The 17,987-nt window shown below is 43.1% G+C and overlaps 1 protein-coding gene across 8 annotated transcripts in view; it reads left to right on the top strand.

The window, feature by feature from the left end:
• Positions 1-17,987, top strand: part of SGIP1 (SH3GL interacting endocytic adaptor 1) — a 229,971-nt gene that overhangs the window by 170,155 nt on the left and 41,829 nt on the right. For 4 of the 8 annotated variants that reach the window (XM_089337270.1, XM_089337272.1, XM_089337271.1 and 1 more), the window contains 4 exons: positions 153-280; positions 1,241-1,367; positions 6,405-6,470; positions 7,392-7,451. In XM_089337270.1, the coding sequence (XP_089193396.1) occupies positions 153-280; positions 1,241-1,367; positions 6,405-6,470; positions 7,392-7,451 (381 nt within the window). The remainder of the gene's footprint in view (positions 1-152; positions 281-1,240; positions 1,368-6,404; positions 6,471-7,391; positions 7,452-17,987) is intronic. The other 4 variants (XM_089337275.1, XM_089337274.1, XM_070078328.2 and 1 more) reach the window with 2 other exon arrangements.

Below are 17,987 nucleotides of genomic sequence, written 5' to 3'. Positions count from 1 at the left end.
AAAAAAAAGAAAAGAAAAGAAAAGTGTGCTGCAGTGTTTAGTATGGTAATTGCTGGGGCAAAAACCAGTGTGTGGGCCTGCCACTGTGCCGCGATGCTAGCGCTTGGGACCACCTGTGTTCTGGTCACATCTAACACCAGCTTGTGTTTCAGGTGCATCATCCCCCGCTCGGCCAGCCACCCCTTTGGTGCCCTGCAGCAGTACCACTCCTCCTCCACCTCCTCCCCGACCTCCGTCTCGGCCAAAGCTGCCTCCGGGAAAGCCTGGAGTCGGAGATGTGGTATGTTCCCCTCTGCCCTTCCTTGCTCAGAGACAAATGATGGGAGGACCAAACAGGAGCTCAAACTGCCTTCCACGGGCCATCTCGACTTTGGGTGCAAGCCTCGGAGCACTTAGACAGTGACCCTTGCGGTGGCATTTTAAAGGCGGTCACTGCGGTACGGGAGGATGTTTCAGTCCTCCCCAGATCTGTACCATCTTTTAAGCCAAGGCGCACAATCTTAGCCGTAGGATGCCTGGCTGATGCTTGGCTCAGCTCTGCTACAGGGGTTGGATACACATGGGGGTAAAATGTTCAGGTGTGCGAAATCCTTTGGAAATAGAGGTGTTGCCTTTCACAATATTTGTCTGATTTTTGGAAAACTCCAAAAGAGGGCAAATATTAGTTTCTGATTCCAAAATACAGATCAATTACTTGTGGTAGACACACTACGTTGAGCGTAAGGAGAGAGTGGTGGCCAGGATGAGTTTGTTGCCGTTTCTTGCACTGTGTCTTAAAGCTCAGGGTGGAAAATGTTCCTTGTGAACCATAAGAAATTTGTGGCAGAGGTAAATTTCTTTGGTGTCTGGACACAGGAGTCACAAAGCAGTGATACCCATAAAACTGGGCTTGGCTGGCACAGCACAGGAGCATGGGTTTCAACACCTGTAGCAGGTGTGAGCACTCACAGGGTCACCTGCGTACTTCTCTGAGGGCATGGCCCTGCTGACCAGCCACAGAGCCCAGCATCTCTACGCCTGATGTACCTACTGAGTTGAGTGTGTCATGGTTTCTGGTACCGTGGGCTGTACTCTACAAGCTCCTGTTGGGACAGCATCATTTTCCATGTAATAATTACGTCATCTATACTCCTTTAAGAACATGAGTTGTCATATCCTGGGCTGGGCGACATTACAAATATGGGACAAAAGTACTACTACCTGTGTCTCTAACTTTTCATCTCTTTTCTTCTCCCTACAGTCCAGACCTTTTAGCCCTCCCATACATTCTTCCAGCCCTCCTCCGATAGCACCCCTAGCCCGGGCTGAAAGCACTTCTTCAATATCGTCAACCAATTCTTTGAGTGCAGCCACCACTCCCACAGTTGGTAAAAATTATCTCCTCTATTTTAATCCGTTTGTGATTTTGACTGGCTATTTTTTATGATCTGAAGACCCGCAAAGCCCTATGTTTCTGGGCGAAATTGTGTTGCTGTGTGTTTTGCTTACTATCACCTGACTCTTTTCTTAAAAGCACCTTCTCAGAGAATGGAAACAAAGAGCCTTCCCTAAGCACATAACCTAAGAAAAGGGCCTGAACACCTGTGTTTTGCAGGAATCTTCTTATGCTACACCATACAGAGCTATTTAAAAAAATAAAAAGATAAAGAAGAAATGGCCAGGGAAGATCCTGTGACTTAGATATTACTTCTTAAAATGCAAATCATCTCCTTTGATGGAGAATGTTGGTTTAAAATCAAGACCATGTTCCACAATAGAAATTACAACATTTAGGACTTTTATTTCCTGGAAGCTCTCATTCCTTTATCGTTGTTGATAGTCCTTAGATTGACAAATGATACACGCATTGGCATGGCAGAGACCTGAGTGAACTTTCTGACTTTTTTTAGTGTTTTTCAATGATGTGTGGTCAATTTTCCCAGAGAAATGAGCCATTGCTGGCATTTATAGTGAATGTCTTTGTGCCTTTTCCCTTGTGCTGTGATGAAAGGGAAGAATTGAGAAGGGCTGCTCAGCTGGGTGGTTTTCCCAGGTTTAAATGCCTCATTTTACCAGGAGCAGCTTCTCTCTTCCCAAGGCTGGACTTTCTGTTTTCCCACCCCGCATCAGTTCCTGCTGCCTCTTCCATTTTTCCATGGTGTCTCTGACCAGGGGCTTTCCCATTCCACTTTTCCCATGAGAACCCCCGTTGCCCATTGTCTTCTGTGGCAGTCTGGACTCCCCTGCAATTCTTCCATGTTATAAATCAGCTAACCCATCTTGCATTGCTTGGGAGAATCAGTAATCAAAGCTAACTCAATTCCTGCTGTGCCTATGGAACACACCGCAGTGCTGCCCATGGGAGAAAGTAGCTGCGTCACAGCCAGAAGCTCCTGAGGAGGAGAACTGCCTCTTGTCCCAGAGAAATAGGTGAAGATGGGCCTTCTGAGGCCCCCAAAGGGAATGTCCTCGAGTTCACATGTTCTATATTCTTAATCAGATCATCCCAAAAGAACCCTTCAAGTGTGGGGAAAATATAACCTGCTATCCAATCCCATGCAATTTTTTTTAAAGATTTCATTTATTTATTTGAAAAGCAGAGTTACAAAGAGGCAGAGGCAGAGAGAGAGACAGAGGTCTTCCATCCACTGGTTCACTCCCCAAATGACCACAATGGTCAGAGCTTGGCTGATATGAAGCCAGGAGCCAGGAGCTTTTTCCAGGTCTCCCTTGCGGGTGCAGGAGCCCAAGCACTTGGGCCATCTTCCACTGCTTTCCCAGGCCATAGCAGAGAGCTGGATCAGAAGTGGAACAGCCAGGACTCAAACTGGTGCCCATATGGGATGCTGGCACTGCAAGCAGCAGCTTTACCGGCTACGCCACAGCACTGCAATTTATTAATAGACAGATATCTAATGGTATCTATGTAGCCAACTCTATTTCCTCTCCACATCATCAACTGGGGACAATTTCAGGCTTCCTATCACTCGATACTCAGTAGCTAATTTCTCTGTTTTTGTTTGATTCTGTAACATCCCAATTTTATTTTTTAATCTATGTCTAATACTCCTTATTGCTACAGCCATTCCCCCAGTCCCGCTCTGTTGTTTCATTTTCTCAAGAGTGTCGTTCCACCCTCTCCATGTGTTTGCTTTGTTGGTTGGAGAAGAGAGTGAGAATGAACTGTCACTCAGAAAGCAGACCCCAAGTGACCTCAGCTGAACCGCCTAACATGTTCTTTCAATTGGCTGTGATTCATAGAGAAAATCACACACGCAGGGAAGTTGAACTGTGTCCATGTTTTGTACAATGTGCTTCTATGTTGCCTGCTGTAGAAATCGCCAATTCTGGCCAGCAACTTTGATTCTTAACACATCTAGTATGTGTTCTTTCAGGACGAACCACAGGGGGCTTAATAATAACCGAAAACAGCCACGTAAGAGCAGCCTCACATTGCTTCGTCACTGTGTCGTTCTATTATTTTTCTGTGGTTTTCATCTGCCCAGTGAATTCCTCACCCTCCTGTTCTTTATTTGCTCCTGCTGTGAGTCACCTGATGGCCACTTGCCTCTGAAGTAAATGCATTGTCCAGTGACTTTCCAGCAGCTTCTGTGTCTTGCTGTTTCTCTCTTCCTAGAGAGGATGCACTTTGTCCCACACCAAGGGGCCTAATTATGACTGACATTGGAAGGTCAAGTTAATGCACTCAAATAAATGCCTTGAGGCAGGGAGAGAATTTCAGCAGCAAATTCCCAAAAGCTGATGGCTCAACATTTCCCTCCCACTGCCACAATGCTTTCCTGACTTCTGCTGAGACACTTAAGCCAAAATTGAGGCTAGTGGGAAGCCATCAGACAAGTTTAACTCAAGAGCTGAATTTTTAGGAGCAAGTCTAAAATCTCTGCATGACAATCACGTATAAGAAGAAAATGCCCCTTATAGAACCAAGGGGTGAAATAGGTCATGAGAGCTGCAATTATAAAGTAGTACATCCAATGCCACACCCAGAAACAACACTTCACAATCAACTATTACAGAGCGCACACACAACTGTATTTTGTTGAAGTTGGCATTCTCAATTTTAAAATCACCATTTTATAAGTGATTGAAAGAAAGTAGCTGAATGAGCTAAGACACAATATTCTCTTATTACATTCATGATATGACCCATTCCAATTTCAGATTGTTAGATTGCAGAAAAGCACATATCTTAGAATGAGCAAAATACAGAAAAGTCTTCTTGCATTGGAAAAAGCTCACAGGATCTGTTTTATATGATTTTGAAAAAAATCCTATTAAGGAGATAGGGAAAATATTCTATTATAAGAAGCAAATTTTTAGACTGAAAGCAAGAATACAACAGTGAGAGTGGAATGTTTTCTCTGAGTGCAAATATCCATTTTTATTAATTGTTTCTTATTTCTGTAGCTGATAGTCGTTTTCAGATGTTTATAAAATCTTCCTTAAGAGCCCATGGCAAAAATGACCACCAAAAATGATTTTTCTTCATTATTGATTTCACTGTTAACTAAACTTCTTCACTGATAATTATTAATTTTAAATTATACCCTTAATGTCTTATGACTGTATCATGAATAAAAAGACATCATTGGGTACCAAAGGAAGCATCACATAGATTTTGATGATTCCTTCAGTCCAGAATTTTCAGGCAACGTGATTTATATTCTGTAATGTAACCATAGCATCCAAAATATAAACTATTGCCTTCAAACCTTTGTCTCTGCAAGCTGGTTAGTGATTTTAAAGTGAATAAGCTTAGCCGGCGCCGCGGCTCACTAGGCTAATCCTCCACCTAGCGGCACCGGCACACCGGGTTCTAGTCCCGGTTGGGGAGCCGGATTCTGTCCCGGTTGCCCCTCTTCCAGGCCAGCCCTCTGCTGTGGCCCGGGAGTGCAGTGGAGGATGGCCCAGGTGCTTGGGCCCTGCACCCCATGGGAGACCAGGAAAAGCACCTGGCTCCTGGCTCCTGCCATCGGATCAGCGCAGTGCGCCGGCCGCAGCGCGCCGACCGCGGCGGCCATTGGAGGGTGAACCAACGGCAAAGGAAGACCTTTCTCTCTGTCTCTCTCTCTTACTGTCCACTCTGCTTGTCAAAAAAATAAAAAAAATAAAAAATAAATAAAATAAAAAATTAAAAATTAAACTGAATAAGCTTTAAAAAAAAAAAAAAACAAACAGAAAACCAAAAAATGTAATTTTTGCCCATTAGTCTGCAAATAAAGAAGGGTGACTTTTGGGAATAGATATCCCAGATCCCAAGAAAAACCTCCCATTCAGTTTTAGTCATTTTATTCTCCTTATTCTACTTTGTTGGAAGCATCTGTCTTCAGTACTGTTGCTCGTATTATCGGCGTTGCATTAAGTTCTGTCTATTTGAGGAAGCCACATGTATAATAGGAACTGAGATAAATAGGTGATATCTTAGAAGCTTAAGAATTGACCTCACAGTAGGTTCCCTGCATTACTCTTTAGGTCTAGGTGGCAAGCTGATAGAATATTTTTCAAGGGGTATTATCCTTTGTGGAATATTTGTTCTACCCTTGTCCATTTCCTTCTCTACATTGTAGGTAGAGTTCTCCATTACCGGACTTTATACGGATCCTATTCAATTTTCTTGCATAGCTGTAATATTACTCTTAAGATCTGTGGTATCGAGTAATTTTTTTGAATCACAGAGGAAAAAAACCCCAATTGTCTGCACATGTTAGCTGGCGAGAAGCGACTGGAAAGAGCTGAAACAATTGAGGTCCAGCTCATCAGTGCACAAGACTGTGACCAATTTACAAAGACATTTAACCGCAGCTGGATACCATAGCCAAAAACAGAATTATGATAATGCTGTTGAAATTTAAAAATCCTTAACTATCAAAGGCAGGTGCAAAGCGAATTGCACTTGGGTGTTGACGAGGCTGAAATAAGATAGTTCGTGCAGGGTCCTTGGATTTATACTGCTGCTTTTCTGTGGTCCTCTGTAAAGGTTCTTCTTGCCCCCTGGGTGCTCCTGTGGAGCTGTCAGGACCCCATCAGGAGGTTCTTGTTGATAGACGTATGTCTGGCCACTTGAGAATTGCCTTGGGGTGAAATACACTGGGTAGTTCAATTATTAATGACAGTGTCTTTAACAACACTAGCATGGCTTCTTCCCTGGGGCTGACTTCAGCCCAGTTTCCAGATGCTGAACCTTGGCATTTGCAAAATGTAATTTCTTATCAGAGAATCATCATAAAAGAAGCACATCACTATTTTTATACCTTAAGAATAATCCCAGTGTCCTAAATTTTTGTTACCTTTTTTCCATTAAAATCATTCCTGTGTTTCAATCAGTAAAGTGTGTTGCTCAATTTCATTTGGGATTTGTATTTGTGTTTTTGTTTTCCATTCGTTTATGTTTCTTTGGCTCGTAGTGTCAGAAGATGATGTTTTTTCTGACAAACTGCCCTCGTTTGAAAGGCGCTGTGAGACGCCTGCAGGTACTGTGCTGGCTGAGTGACCTCTAGATCTCTAGACTTTAAAAATCCAAGCCATTCTCCATCTGAATGCTACTGTAAACTCATGGACATGCTCCTCACCTCATGAGTGTCCAGTGCCACTCTGATGCACCCTGTGTACTTACTGTTCATCGTGGGATTCATGCCACTGAAATTGTGCTAAGTGAACGTATTAAAAAGCAGCAGGTTGCATGACAGTTTCTCAGTAAAAAGGTCTGGAAAAAGGCGAGATGCTATTGCTTTGTGTCGTTACAAAGGGAGGAATAATTTAACTGCTCAGAATGACATGTCCAGTGACTGCTTTTTAATTTAAAAAAAAAATAGAGCATAATATCTTGTTCTTTGGTACATAGGTAGAGGGTGTTTTGTGTCTGGATGCTCAAGGTGATTCCAGGGGAGGGGATGGAAGATGTGACATCTTCCATGAACCTTAAATTGATGTGCAATGCTGTTGTCATTTAAAACCTAAGCTAATGTTTTGTGTAACCCATAACTCCGAATTTATCTTTTTGGAAGCATAGAAGGGGGTGACAATGAAGATGAAATGGATACAGCCATTGCTGAATGACAGTTTGCCCAAATTAGTGCAGTTAAAATATGCTGACGCCCCTGCATGGCCAGGAAGACTTCCGCTCCATGCACACAAGCACCAAGTATCAAGCCACCAAAAACCGTGCCATCCCTGTAGGCCTCCATAGCTTTGCTTTTGCTTTCTGTTTCCTCAACTAAAAAAAAAAAAAAATAGATTGCCAGCATCCCCTTTTCCCTCCCGCACGCTAATGGCATGCAGTGCCGCCACCCTTCCCCTTAGTGAGATTAATGACCTGCTCTGTAACTCATATTTGTCCTTCTCTCTCCCTCTCCTTAACCTTTCCCATCCCGCTTCAACTCCTGGCCATACAGAGAATGAACAGCCTTCCCTCGTTTGGTTTGACAGAGGAAAGTTTTATTTGACTTTTGAAGGTAAGTAGTACATAGCATACCAGATTCTAATTTATACTCCCTTCCTCCTTCTTTCTCCATCTGCATTTCAAATTCCCAGTTTGCCTCAAAAGTTCTGGCCTAACTTTCTATATAAAAATGCTATGGCTACTTAGAAAATACCAAACACTAAAGAAAAGATCATTTGAATTGGGTGTGGATGTGATCTTCAATTTTTCATACTGAAAAAATAAAGCTGATTTGCAGTTAATATTGCTTACTTAATTAATTATGGTCAATTGAAAAACAAAAAGCAAAACACACCTTTCTTGACCAAGGAACTTAACTCTGTCAACCAGGGCTCTTTCCTAACTCTTGCAAATGCAATGCAGCAAATACAAGGACATTTTTGGTTAGTACGGGCACTTAACTTTGTTTTTAATGATTAATGTTGCAGATACAACATCCGTTATTGTGAACTGTGAATGTGTATATATTTGTATGTGTAATCTTAAGACAAGGAAAGCTGCGTAAGAAATCTGAAAAGTGGGGAAAAGAAAAAGGAGTATTTTAGTAAGTTCTATATGCATTTCCCTAAACTGCAATTGAAATGGCTGCCGGAAAACAGACAACTTTCACTGGACTTGCCATTTTAGAAGATTAAGAAAAATATACAACATGCAATGTCAAATATCTAATTGCAATGTCTGATAATTTGTCATGTTTTTTCATTAAGGGTTAGCATTATTCTGCTTTATATTTAAATCTTCTTGAGATGTGATACAATGACCCATATACACTAATGTTGGGGGAAAAAATTAGGAAATTTAACTTAATTAATTGGCCACCTTATACTTGCAATTTATCATAATCCCTGACCTTCTAGGATTTAAAATAGCTATGTTATCCTGAGGTCAAAATTAGTAAAAGAAATATTCTACCCTGGAAATGAATCTCAATATTGAACTTGTCCTTGTGCTTCATGACAACAAAGAGAATTTTTCTAACTTGGGTATGTGTTTTAATGCAAATTTTTTAGCAAGATGTATTTATTTGAAAGGCAGAGTTACAGACAGAGAGAGAAAGAGACAGAAAGATATTCCATCTGCTGGTTCTTTCCCCAAATGGCCCCAATGGCCAGAGCTGGGCTGATCCAAAGCCAGGAACCAGGAGCTTCTTTTAGGTCACCCATGTGTGAGCACGGGCCCAAGTACTTGGACTATATCTTCTACTGCTTTCCAGGGTACATTAGCAGGGAGCTGGATCAGAAGTGGAGCAGCCAGGACTCAAACCAGTGACCATATGGGATGCCAGCACTGCAGATGGCAGCTTTACCTGCTATACCACAGCTCAATGCAAATTTAAAAATCAGAAATCCTGATATATAAAATAGTTTGTGTGGTTGTGACTTTTTTCTCTCAACAGAGAATTTTAGTTGCAAGATGGTCTAGAGATAGAAATTCTTAGTTCAGAGTAGCTTGGATAGCAGCAGGAAAGATAAGATTTCAAACTTTCCCAATATCCTGATGTCTTGTCCTAGCTAGGGTAGAGGATAGCCCATGTTCCAGGAAGGATTTTATACATTTATTCCCATGTAATGTCAAAGCCTTCATTGCCTCAGATCATCAGTTTTGCCATAACCAAGGTGCAAAGCCCAGGTAACTTTGATCACTAAGCTTTGTCTTTAAATGAGATGAAATTAAAAAGTAGACAGGTGTGTTAATACCGATGGCCACATCTCAGGAGAAGCAGCTGCAACTGAGCAGGTGGATAATCCTGAAATACAGACAATACTGCTATCCACAAGGCTCCTGCTCGGGTTTAGTCTGGCCAGAGCAAAAGTGTCCTTTATCCTGTTTGGACCCTTAACTAATTGTCTGAGGCTCCCAAAAGATCCACGCTGCCAATTTTTATCTTGCTGCTGTTTGTTTTGGTTCTAGAGGAAGTATTGACTCTCTTGCTTCTGTTTTCATGTAGGTTTCTTTGTATGGTGAGAGGTAGACCTTTTGACTAAACACCAATCTAAAGACAGTTTTGGTTGTTGTTTTGTTTGTTTTAAAAATATATACTATCAGTGAAATGTAAGTACTTAATCAATGTGTGGAATAACATATTTATGAAAATATATGTAATATTTTAAATATATTTCTGGGTCTCCAAAGTTGGTAACAGTACCACACTAATTAGTGAGATCCAAATCCCTTAAGCATCTCAGTTTGTGCCAGGAGTTTGCATAAAAAGTAATTCGGCTCTCTAATATTGTGTTATCTTCATCTTGAACTTCATTCAATCAACTTTGGGAAGTATACAGGAGGCTTCCTGAGAGGTTGTGTGAACAGCTGTATTATGAATGGGTGTGTACGGGTGAAAGTATAGTAAAATGTACTTCAAGGGAAGCCCCTGGGAGAAACCAAAAGCAACACCTTACCATGTAAGCAAGAATGGCTATGTGTGAAGTATGGGGAGGTTGGCTTTCCTCTTTTAGGTACATTTGTATCAGTATTATCATTTATAAATTTAAGATTCATTTACTTCAAAGGCAGAGTTATATACAGAGTGGGGGCTATACACACACACACACACACACACACACAGAATCTCCCATCCACTGGTTTACTTCCCAAATGGCCTCAGTGGCCAGGATTGGGCCAGGCTGAAGTCAACAACTCCATCCAGGCCTCCCAGTGGGTAGCAGGGCCCATGCACTTGGTCCATCTTCTGTGGAAGTGTTTCTGAATATCCTGCCCTGTAACACTCATCTCTGGACGGCTCTGTGTCCTGTTCACAGCTCTTCCCATCATTGCTTATCCTTTACAACAGCTTTCTTACAGTTTCAGTCTCTGCTGAACTCAGCCACTTGTTTCCTTTACGGAATCCCAGCTTTCCCCAGGGACCATCACTTCCCGGTAGCACGTTCCACAGAATGTTCTTCAGTCTTCCATGGGCCGTGCACCCTGTGACTGAGAAGCAGAGTTCAGGTTTTGCAGCTTGCTATCCACTTCCAAAACCTCCCTGACTGTAGAGTGAAGCATTGACAAATCCACCCTCTGCTACTCCTTACTGCTGTTAACTGCAACCTCAGAGCACTGGTCTGCATTTCCCTACAGTCCCGGAGACGCTGCGGCGTCTTTGTCATCCTTTGCTCTGCGTCACTTCCTGGCATGCCCTGTGACACAGATTCTGTGTGCATGATCTATCCACACACTGGTTTCAGGGCCTCTTGCATTCAGTTTCAACATTCTCTCCATCCATTGCAGTAACTCCCACATCTAGCCACACTCGAAATGGTTCTCACTGGCAAGCATTATTTTGGCCATTCCATAACTAATAATTTGTCACCCTTCTTGTATCCTAGCTACTATGTTAAGCAATGGTTCATTCAACAAGTGCATTTAATTTTATTTTGCTTGTTTATTTATTTATTTATTTATTTATATGAGAGACAGAGAAAGGCATGAAGAACAGAGCTCTTATTCACTGGGCCCACTCCCCAAATGTCCACAGCATCCAGAACAGGGACAGGGCCAAAATCAGAAGCAAGGAACTCAGTCCAGATTTCCCACATGGATAACAGGAGCTCAGTCATTTGAGCCATCACTACTGCTGTCCAGTATCTTTTTTATTAGCAGGATGCTGGAGTCGGGAGCCAGAGAGGGACTCTAGTATGGGATGCAGGTATCTTAGCTGCTAGGTCAAATACCCACCCCTCAATGACTATTTATTTATTGAGTGCCTATCATATGATAGCACTGTTTTTACCACTCCTTAGTAATAAACAAAACGGAAAAAATTCTCTGTCATCACAGAGCTTACATTCTAATGTGGAGGGTTAAAAGTAAGATAGAGACTGGCACTGTGGCATCACAAGTAAAGCCACCAAGTGGGAAGCCAGCATCCCATATGGCTATTGGTTGGAGTCCTGGCCGCTCCACTTCTGATCCAGCTCCCTGATAATGTGCCTGGGAAAGCAGCAGAAAATGGCCCAAATGCTCAGGCCCCTACACCCATGTGGGAGACCCAGAAGAAGCTCCTGGTTCCTCGCTTCGGTCTGGCCCAGCCCTGGCTGTTGTAACCATTTGAGGAGTGAACCAGTAAATGGAAGATCTCTCTCTCTCCCTCTCTCTCTCTCTTTCTCTCTCAATTCTTCCTTTCAAATAAATAAAAATAAATTTTAATTTAAAAAATATGATAAGTAAAATATATAGCATGGAGGTAATAAGGTTTACAGGAAAATTTAAAAGAAGGAGAATAGAGCATATTTGGGGTTGCAACTTTAAATAGGGGGCCATAAGGAAATTAAAGTGATGGATAATAATAGCTAACATGGAGCACTCACTATGTGCAAGGTACATTCCATCTATTGACTCATCTCATCTGCCCAGCCCACGAAGGAAGAAATTAGATTCGGGTCCTGTAAAGCCCTTTCACAGGGTCACACAGCCAGGAGGAAGCAGAGTGCAGACTTAGGCTCAGATCACCTGGAGACCACTCTGCGCCCCACCTCAACCTGCTGTACACACATGGTCTCACCCCAGTGTTGCAACAGCAAGGGTTGTCCCTGGTCCCCTAACCTTCCAGCTTTCCAGTTCTCTGGCACCAACACTTCATTTAAAAAATCTAAAAAAAAAGACTTACTATCTACCTGAAAGGCAGAGTTACAGAGAGGCAGAGGCAGAAAGAGAAAGTCTTCCATCTGCTGGTTCACTCTCCAAATGATCAAGATGGCTGGAGCTGGGTCAATACGAAGCCAGGAGCCAGGAGCTTCTTCCCGGCCTCCCTTGCAGGTGCAGGGGCCCAAGGACTTGGGCCATCTTCTACTGCTTTCCCAGGCCATAGCAGAGAGCTGGATCGGAAGTGGAGCAGCTGGGATTTGAAGAGGCACCCATATGGGACGCCAGCACTGCAGGTGGTGGCTCTGCCTGCTCTGTAGGAGCACCGGCTCCAACACCTCATTGTGTACTCACTGACACCTCCGCTCTCCTTGTCCACCCCATTCTCATGCAGCACACAAGCCCAGGCCTACATTCAAGTGATTTTCTCTGTCTAGCTTAGATCCCAGAGAAGAAAAGCATGCTTCTAGAAGGACTTTAAACATCCACACATTAGGAGCTGCATTTTTTTTTCTCTTTAGAATTATGTCGTCTCTGTGGGAAAAAAAATTCATGGACATTTTAAATGTCTGACCACCTAATCAAGCAGGTTATTAAATACTCCTACTGAGTAATTGGTAGTCACAATCAAAGTCATAGAGCACTTGACTTTTTTTTTTCTTTTTTTAACCTTGATGTAGTAAGGAAACTCTGTAAGAGATAAACAGATTAAGTTTTTCATAGGTGCCCACAGAATACTAATTTGCTCACTTAAGAGTCAGGAAAGGAAAGAAAATGGCGAGATGTGAGCAGTTCGCTGGATGAAACTGCTTCGCTAATTCACATGATTCTTCAAGTGGAAAGCATTTGCTAATTGTGCCCACCCCCCTGCAGGCCCCCACTACCACAGGGAAGTTGTTGAGTGCCCACTCTGTTCAAACCACAGCATGAAATACACCTAGATCAGGAAAACCTGAAAAGCAGTGGTACAAGACTGTCTTCAATAAAAACATTAAAATCATGTTCCCCAGCTATGCTGAGAGTGATGCTGAAGGTATTGTAACTATGAAATGTAACAATCCTATTAAAATAACTGAAGGTCACAGAGAGTTTTTTAAATAGCCTATACCTGTTAAGAAGAGTGAAGTGGAGCTGAACCTGCAAAGTGTTCTACCAGGTACACCTGTTGCAGTTTCCAGTATTCACTCTGCCTCTTCATAATGAATCAGTTGTCTCATTCTCCACATCTCTGGGACCGAGTGGTGTGCTGTTACTGCGCTTGAGACCTTGCTTTGAAAATATTGCCCTGTGTTATCATGGTCAGTGAACTACTGTCATGTTGATGATAGAATAGGGAGTCAGCACAGTGCCCCCATTTCTGTCCTGATCCTGATCTCCAGTCCAGACTGGGTGAGTGGACTGGTAGAGGGGACACAAATATACAGAATCAGGTCAGGGTTCCATCTCATTAAATATTACTGGAAAAGTTCTAAGTAGATGGTAACTTCTATATAAGCAAACCACACGCACAGGGTACCTGGTTAGTGAAAATAGCATATTTGAGGTGCTGCTGTTTGGAGCAGTAATGCTAATGCAGTGTGTCACTGATTAATTCTTACTCCATAGTCACAAGTTTATGTAATCCACACAACACAAGATGTATAAAATCTACCTTTTATAGATGAGTAAACAGAGGTTCTGAGAATTTGGATCTTTCTTTCCCAAGATAATACAGCAGATAAGATTGTTATTAAGTTGTAAAATTGATTATCCTAACCTCTATAATATTCAAGTCTTGGTTGTGCCTTGTAATGACTATGTGATACTGAACATTTAATGTCCCTGAGTCTCTGTTTTATCATCTTTGGCTCCCCGCTAATGTGCCTGGAAAAGCAGCAGAAGATGGTCCGAATACATGGCCCCTGCCACCCATGTGGGAACCTGGGATGGAATTCCAGGTTTCTAGTTTGGGCCTGTCCCAGCCCCAGCTATTGTAGCGTTTGAAGATTGAACCAGCAGATGGGGATCCAACCAGCATATGGAAGATTTCTCTCTCTCTCTCTCTCTCTCTCTCTCTCTCTCATTCTGCCTTTCAAATAAATAAATAAATAATGAGATAAAATGCAAAGTGTGCATAATAAGGAAAATCAAATAGGATAAACAGTTTTCAAGTTTTCTTTATAAGTTATATTTTCATTTCATTGAAAAGTAGAGTAACAGAGAGAGCGAGAGCAAGAGATAGAGAGTGAGAGCTGCTGGTTCATTCTCCAAATGCCCACAAAAGCCAGGGCTGATCAGGCTGAAGCCAGGAGCCAGGAACTCCATTCAGTGGTAGGAACTCAAGTATGGGAGCCATCACCCACTGCTTTGCAGGTGCATTAGCAGGGAGCTGGATCAGAAGCTTAGTAGCTAAGACACACCAGCACTGTGATATGGGATATGGGCATCCTAAGTGGCAGCTTAAACCACTGCACCATGATGCTCACCCCTGTTCTCTGTTTATTAATGCACTAGACCATATATTTTTATTTTTTATTTATTTTTTTGACAGGCAGAGTGGACAGTGAGAGAGAGAGAGACAGAGAGAAAGGTCTTCTTTGCCGTTGGTTCACCCTCCAATGGCCACCACGGCCGGCGCACCGCACTGATCCGAAGCCAGGAGCCAGGTGCTTCTCCTGGTCTCCCATGGGGTGCAGGGCCCAAGCACCTGGGCCATCCTCCACTGCACTCCCGGGCCACAGCAGAGAGCTGGCCTGGAAGAGGGGCAACCAGGACAGAATCCGGCGCCCCGACTAGGACTAGATCCCGGTGTGCTGGCGCCGCAGGCGGAGGATTAGCCTAGTGAGCCGCGGCGCCGGCCTGCACTAGACAATATAAAAAGCCTTGTGATTCATACTTTGAGGTTGCACTCAAACTGAATTCAGAGGTGTAAGGAAAAGGACCAAGCAAGTGCTGTACCCATGTGTTTGTTTCTATTCCTTGAATTTCTTGGTCTTTAATGTGACTTCTTGGGTCCCCAGTGGTGACTGTGCACAGAAGCTTCCTCACGCATCTCCACCAGACTCTCAGATGATGTATATTTTTCTTCTCACAGCCATAGCCATTTAAAACACAGATATTTCTGAATGTGTCTCTGTAAATTTCAAATATATAAACTTCAGAGAGCCTTTGCTTTGCTCGAGATCGAAGTCTTTCGCTTCCCAGACAGGAATGTTGGAGGTAAAATGAAATGGCTTCTGCCTTCTAGGAATTTATAAGAGATGGGAGAGTATGGCATTTCCTATAAAGGGCATACTGTAGCAAATACCATAGTAAAATTGTGATAGCATTCTAGAGAAGTTTGAAAGACAGATTTTATTTTAAGTTTTATTTCATTTATTTGAAAGACAGTGAGAGAGTGAGAGGGGGAGAGAGACAGAGAAAGATCTTCCATCCCTTGGTTCGCTACCCATATGGCCACAACAGCTGGGTTTGGGCTGGTCTGAAGCCAGGAACTAGGAATTCCATCCAGGTCTCCCATGTGGGTGGCAGGGCTCCAAGCACTTGGACCATCTTTTGTTGCTTTCCCAGCCACATCAGCAGCGAGCTGGATTGGATGCGAGCAGCCTGTACTCAGACCAGTGTTCATATGTGATGCCAGTGTCACAGATGGTGGCTTAACCCACTATGCCACACCACAAGCTCTGAAAGACCGCTTTTTAACAGGAAAGAATCTGGAATAACTTCTTGGAGGACAAAGCACTTGAGCTGGCTTACATCAAAGACGAGGAAGATTCCAGAAAGCTGAGTGGTCTAGTTTGAGAGAATAGCATGAGCAAAGGCATTAGGGCGAGTCATAGAATCATAGCTGGGTAGCCCTGGGGGATGATGAATGCTGAGCCAGGTGAGGAAGGTTTTCAGAGACAAGCTCGAAAGGTAAGTAGAGATCACACTCTAAAGTGGTCTAAATACTGGGAGGATGAATTGGAACTGCAATCCCTATGCAAGGTGCAATGCTGAAGATGATTTAATAAAGAAAGTGATTGATCAACTTTGATTTTTAGGATTCGAGGCAAGGATAAAATATGGGGATTTACTGAAGCAGCCCATGAGAAGTTAGTAGTAAGGGGCTGGCTTAGTACTGCCGTCATGGAGAGATCTGGGTGCCAACCAACTGGATGCAAAGGGAGTGAAAGTTGTTGTTAATGAGGAAAAAGGACTCTTCAAGAATAGCACCTTTGATCAAGAACAATGAGCTTGGGGCCGCCGCCTGCAGTGCCAGCATCCCAAATGGGCACCAGTTCAAGTCCTGGCTGCTCCACTTTTGATCCAGCTCTCTGCTGTGGCCTGGGAAAGCAGTAGAAGATGGCCCAAGTGCTTGGGCTCCTGCACCCGCAAGGGAGACCCGGAAGAAGTTCCTGGCTCCTGACTTAGGATTGGCGCAGCTCCAGCCGTTGCGGCCATCTGGGGAGGGAACCAATGGATGGAAAACGTCTCTCTTTGTCTCTGTCCCTGCTTCTCTGTAACTCTGCGTTTCACATAAATAAATTAATTAATTAAAAAAAAGAACAGTGAGCTGCATTAGAAACCTCTCAGGTTTGTGTTTCTTGCACAGCATCCATGTAGTATGAGTCTAAGAGAAAAGGGACTGTGAGAATTTGAGAGCCATTGGCCTGGAGTTAAGGGCTGAATTCATGCACTTGAGGGCTAATGGTGGGCATGTCTGTATTTAAAAAAAAAAAAAAAAAAAAAAAAACTTAATCGAGGAGCAGAGCAGAGGGAGAGAAAGAGCTCCCATGTGCTGGTTCACTCCCCAAAAGCCCACATTGACTAGTGAAGGGGCTGAAGCCAGGGGTGAGAAACCCAATCTTGGTCTCCTATGTGGGTGACAGGAAACCACCACTATTTGAACCATCACTTGCTACCTCTCAGAGTGCACATTAGCAAGAAGCTGGATTAGAGAGTTGAGTCAGGACTTACAGTCAGGCACTCTGAAATGCGATACAGGAATGCCAACAGGGGCTTAACCACTAGCCTGAACACCACGTGTTTTTATTTAAGAGCTGCATTGGAAAAGGAGCACATTGCAACTTATAACTTGCTCCGTTGTATTTTTCTGAAAATAGCTTTAGACATAATTAATTTTATATATGGGATACTCAGGGGTTGTGTTTATTGCTCTGTCTTGTTCATGCCTGAGGGATGCCTCAGTGGCCAACCCAGTGACACTCTGAGAAAAGGCTACTTTAAAAAATTTGTGGAAGGGGCTGGCATTGTGCTGTAGTGGGTTAAGCTTCTGCCTGCGATGCTGGCATCCTGTATGGGTGCAGATTCAAGTCCCAGCTGCTCTGCTTCCAATCCAGCTCCCTGCTAATGTGTCTGGAAAGGCAGCAGAGGATGGCCCAAGTGCTTGGGCCCTGCCACCCACGTGGGAGACCTGGATGAAGCTCTTGGCTCCTGGTTTCAGCTTGGCTCAGACCTGGCTGTTGCAGCCATCTGGAGAGGAGAGTGATCCCGTGCATGGAAGATTCTCTCTCTCTCTCTCTCTCTGTAACTCTTTCAAATAAGTAAATAAATCTTTTTTAGAAAAAGTTTGTGGAAAATTGAATTAAAAGTCTATTTTGATGCAAAAAAGAAATTGAGATGCCTTTATGCTAGTGTGACAACCTTAGAGCCAGATAGGAAAACTGTAAACATTATACCAAAAAAAAAAAAAAAAAAAACCAAAAACAAAAAAAAACCAGCTTCTCAATGGCTACTATTGCAAATACAAGTTGATGTAGAAATATCTGCTTCTTTTCCCTGATTGCTACCAAGAAGCCTTTAGACCTTACTTGGCCATATGTCCTTTCTCCTCTCTGGATCGTATGGCCACCTCATCTGTTTGATAACTTTCTTTTCCTTCCTCCTGACACACTGACATGAATGTTCAAAACTGAACATCCTATGAATTGGAAGAATTTGTTGTATTTGTTGTACATATGAAAGCTGAAATGACGTGTATAAAATT

The sequence above is a fragment of the Oryctolagus cuniculus genome, chromosome 7, assembly GCF_051225735.1.
Source record: "Oryctolagus cuniculus isolate XC-2025 breed Fujian yellow rabbit chromosome 7, ASM5122573v1, whole genome shotgun sequence".
NCBI lineage: Eukaryota > Metazoa > Chordata > Mammalia > Lagomorpha > Leporidae > Oryctolagus > Oryctolagus cuniculus.
Note: the sequence above shows the minus strand (reverse complement) of the source record. Positions and strands in the feature narration are given on the sequence as shown.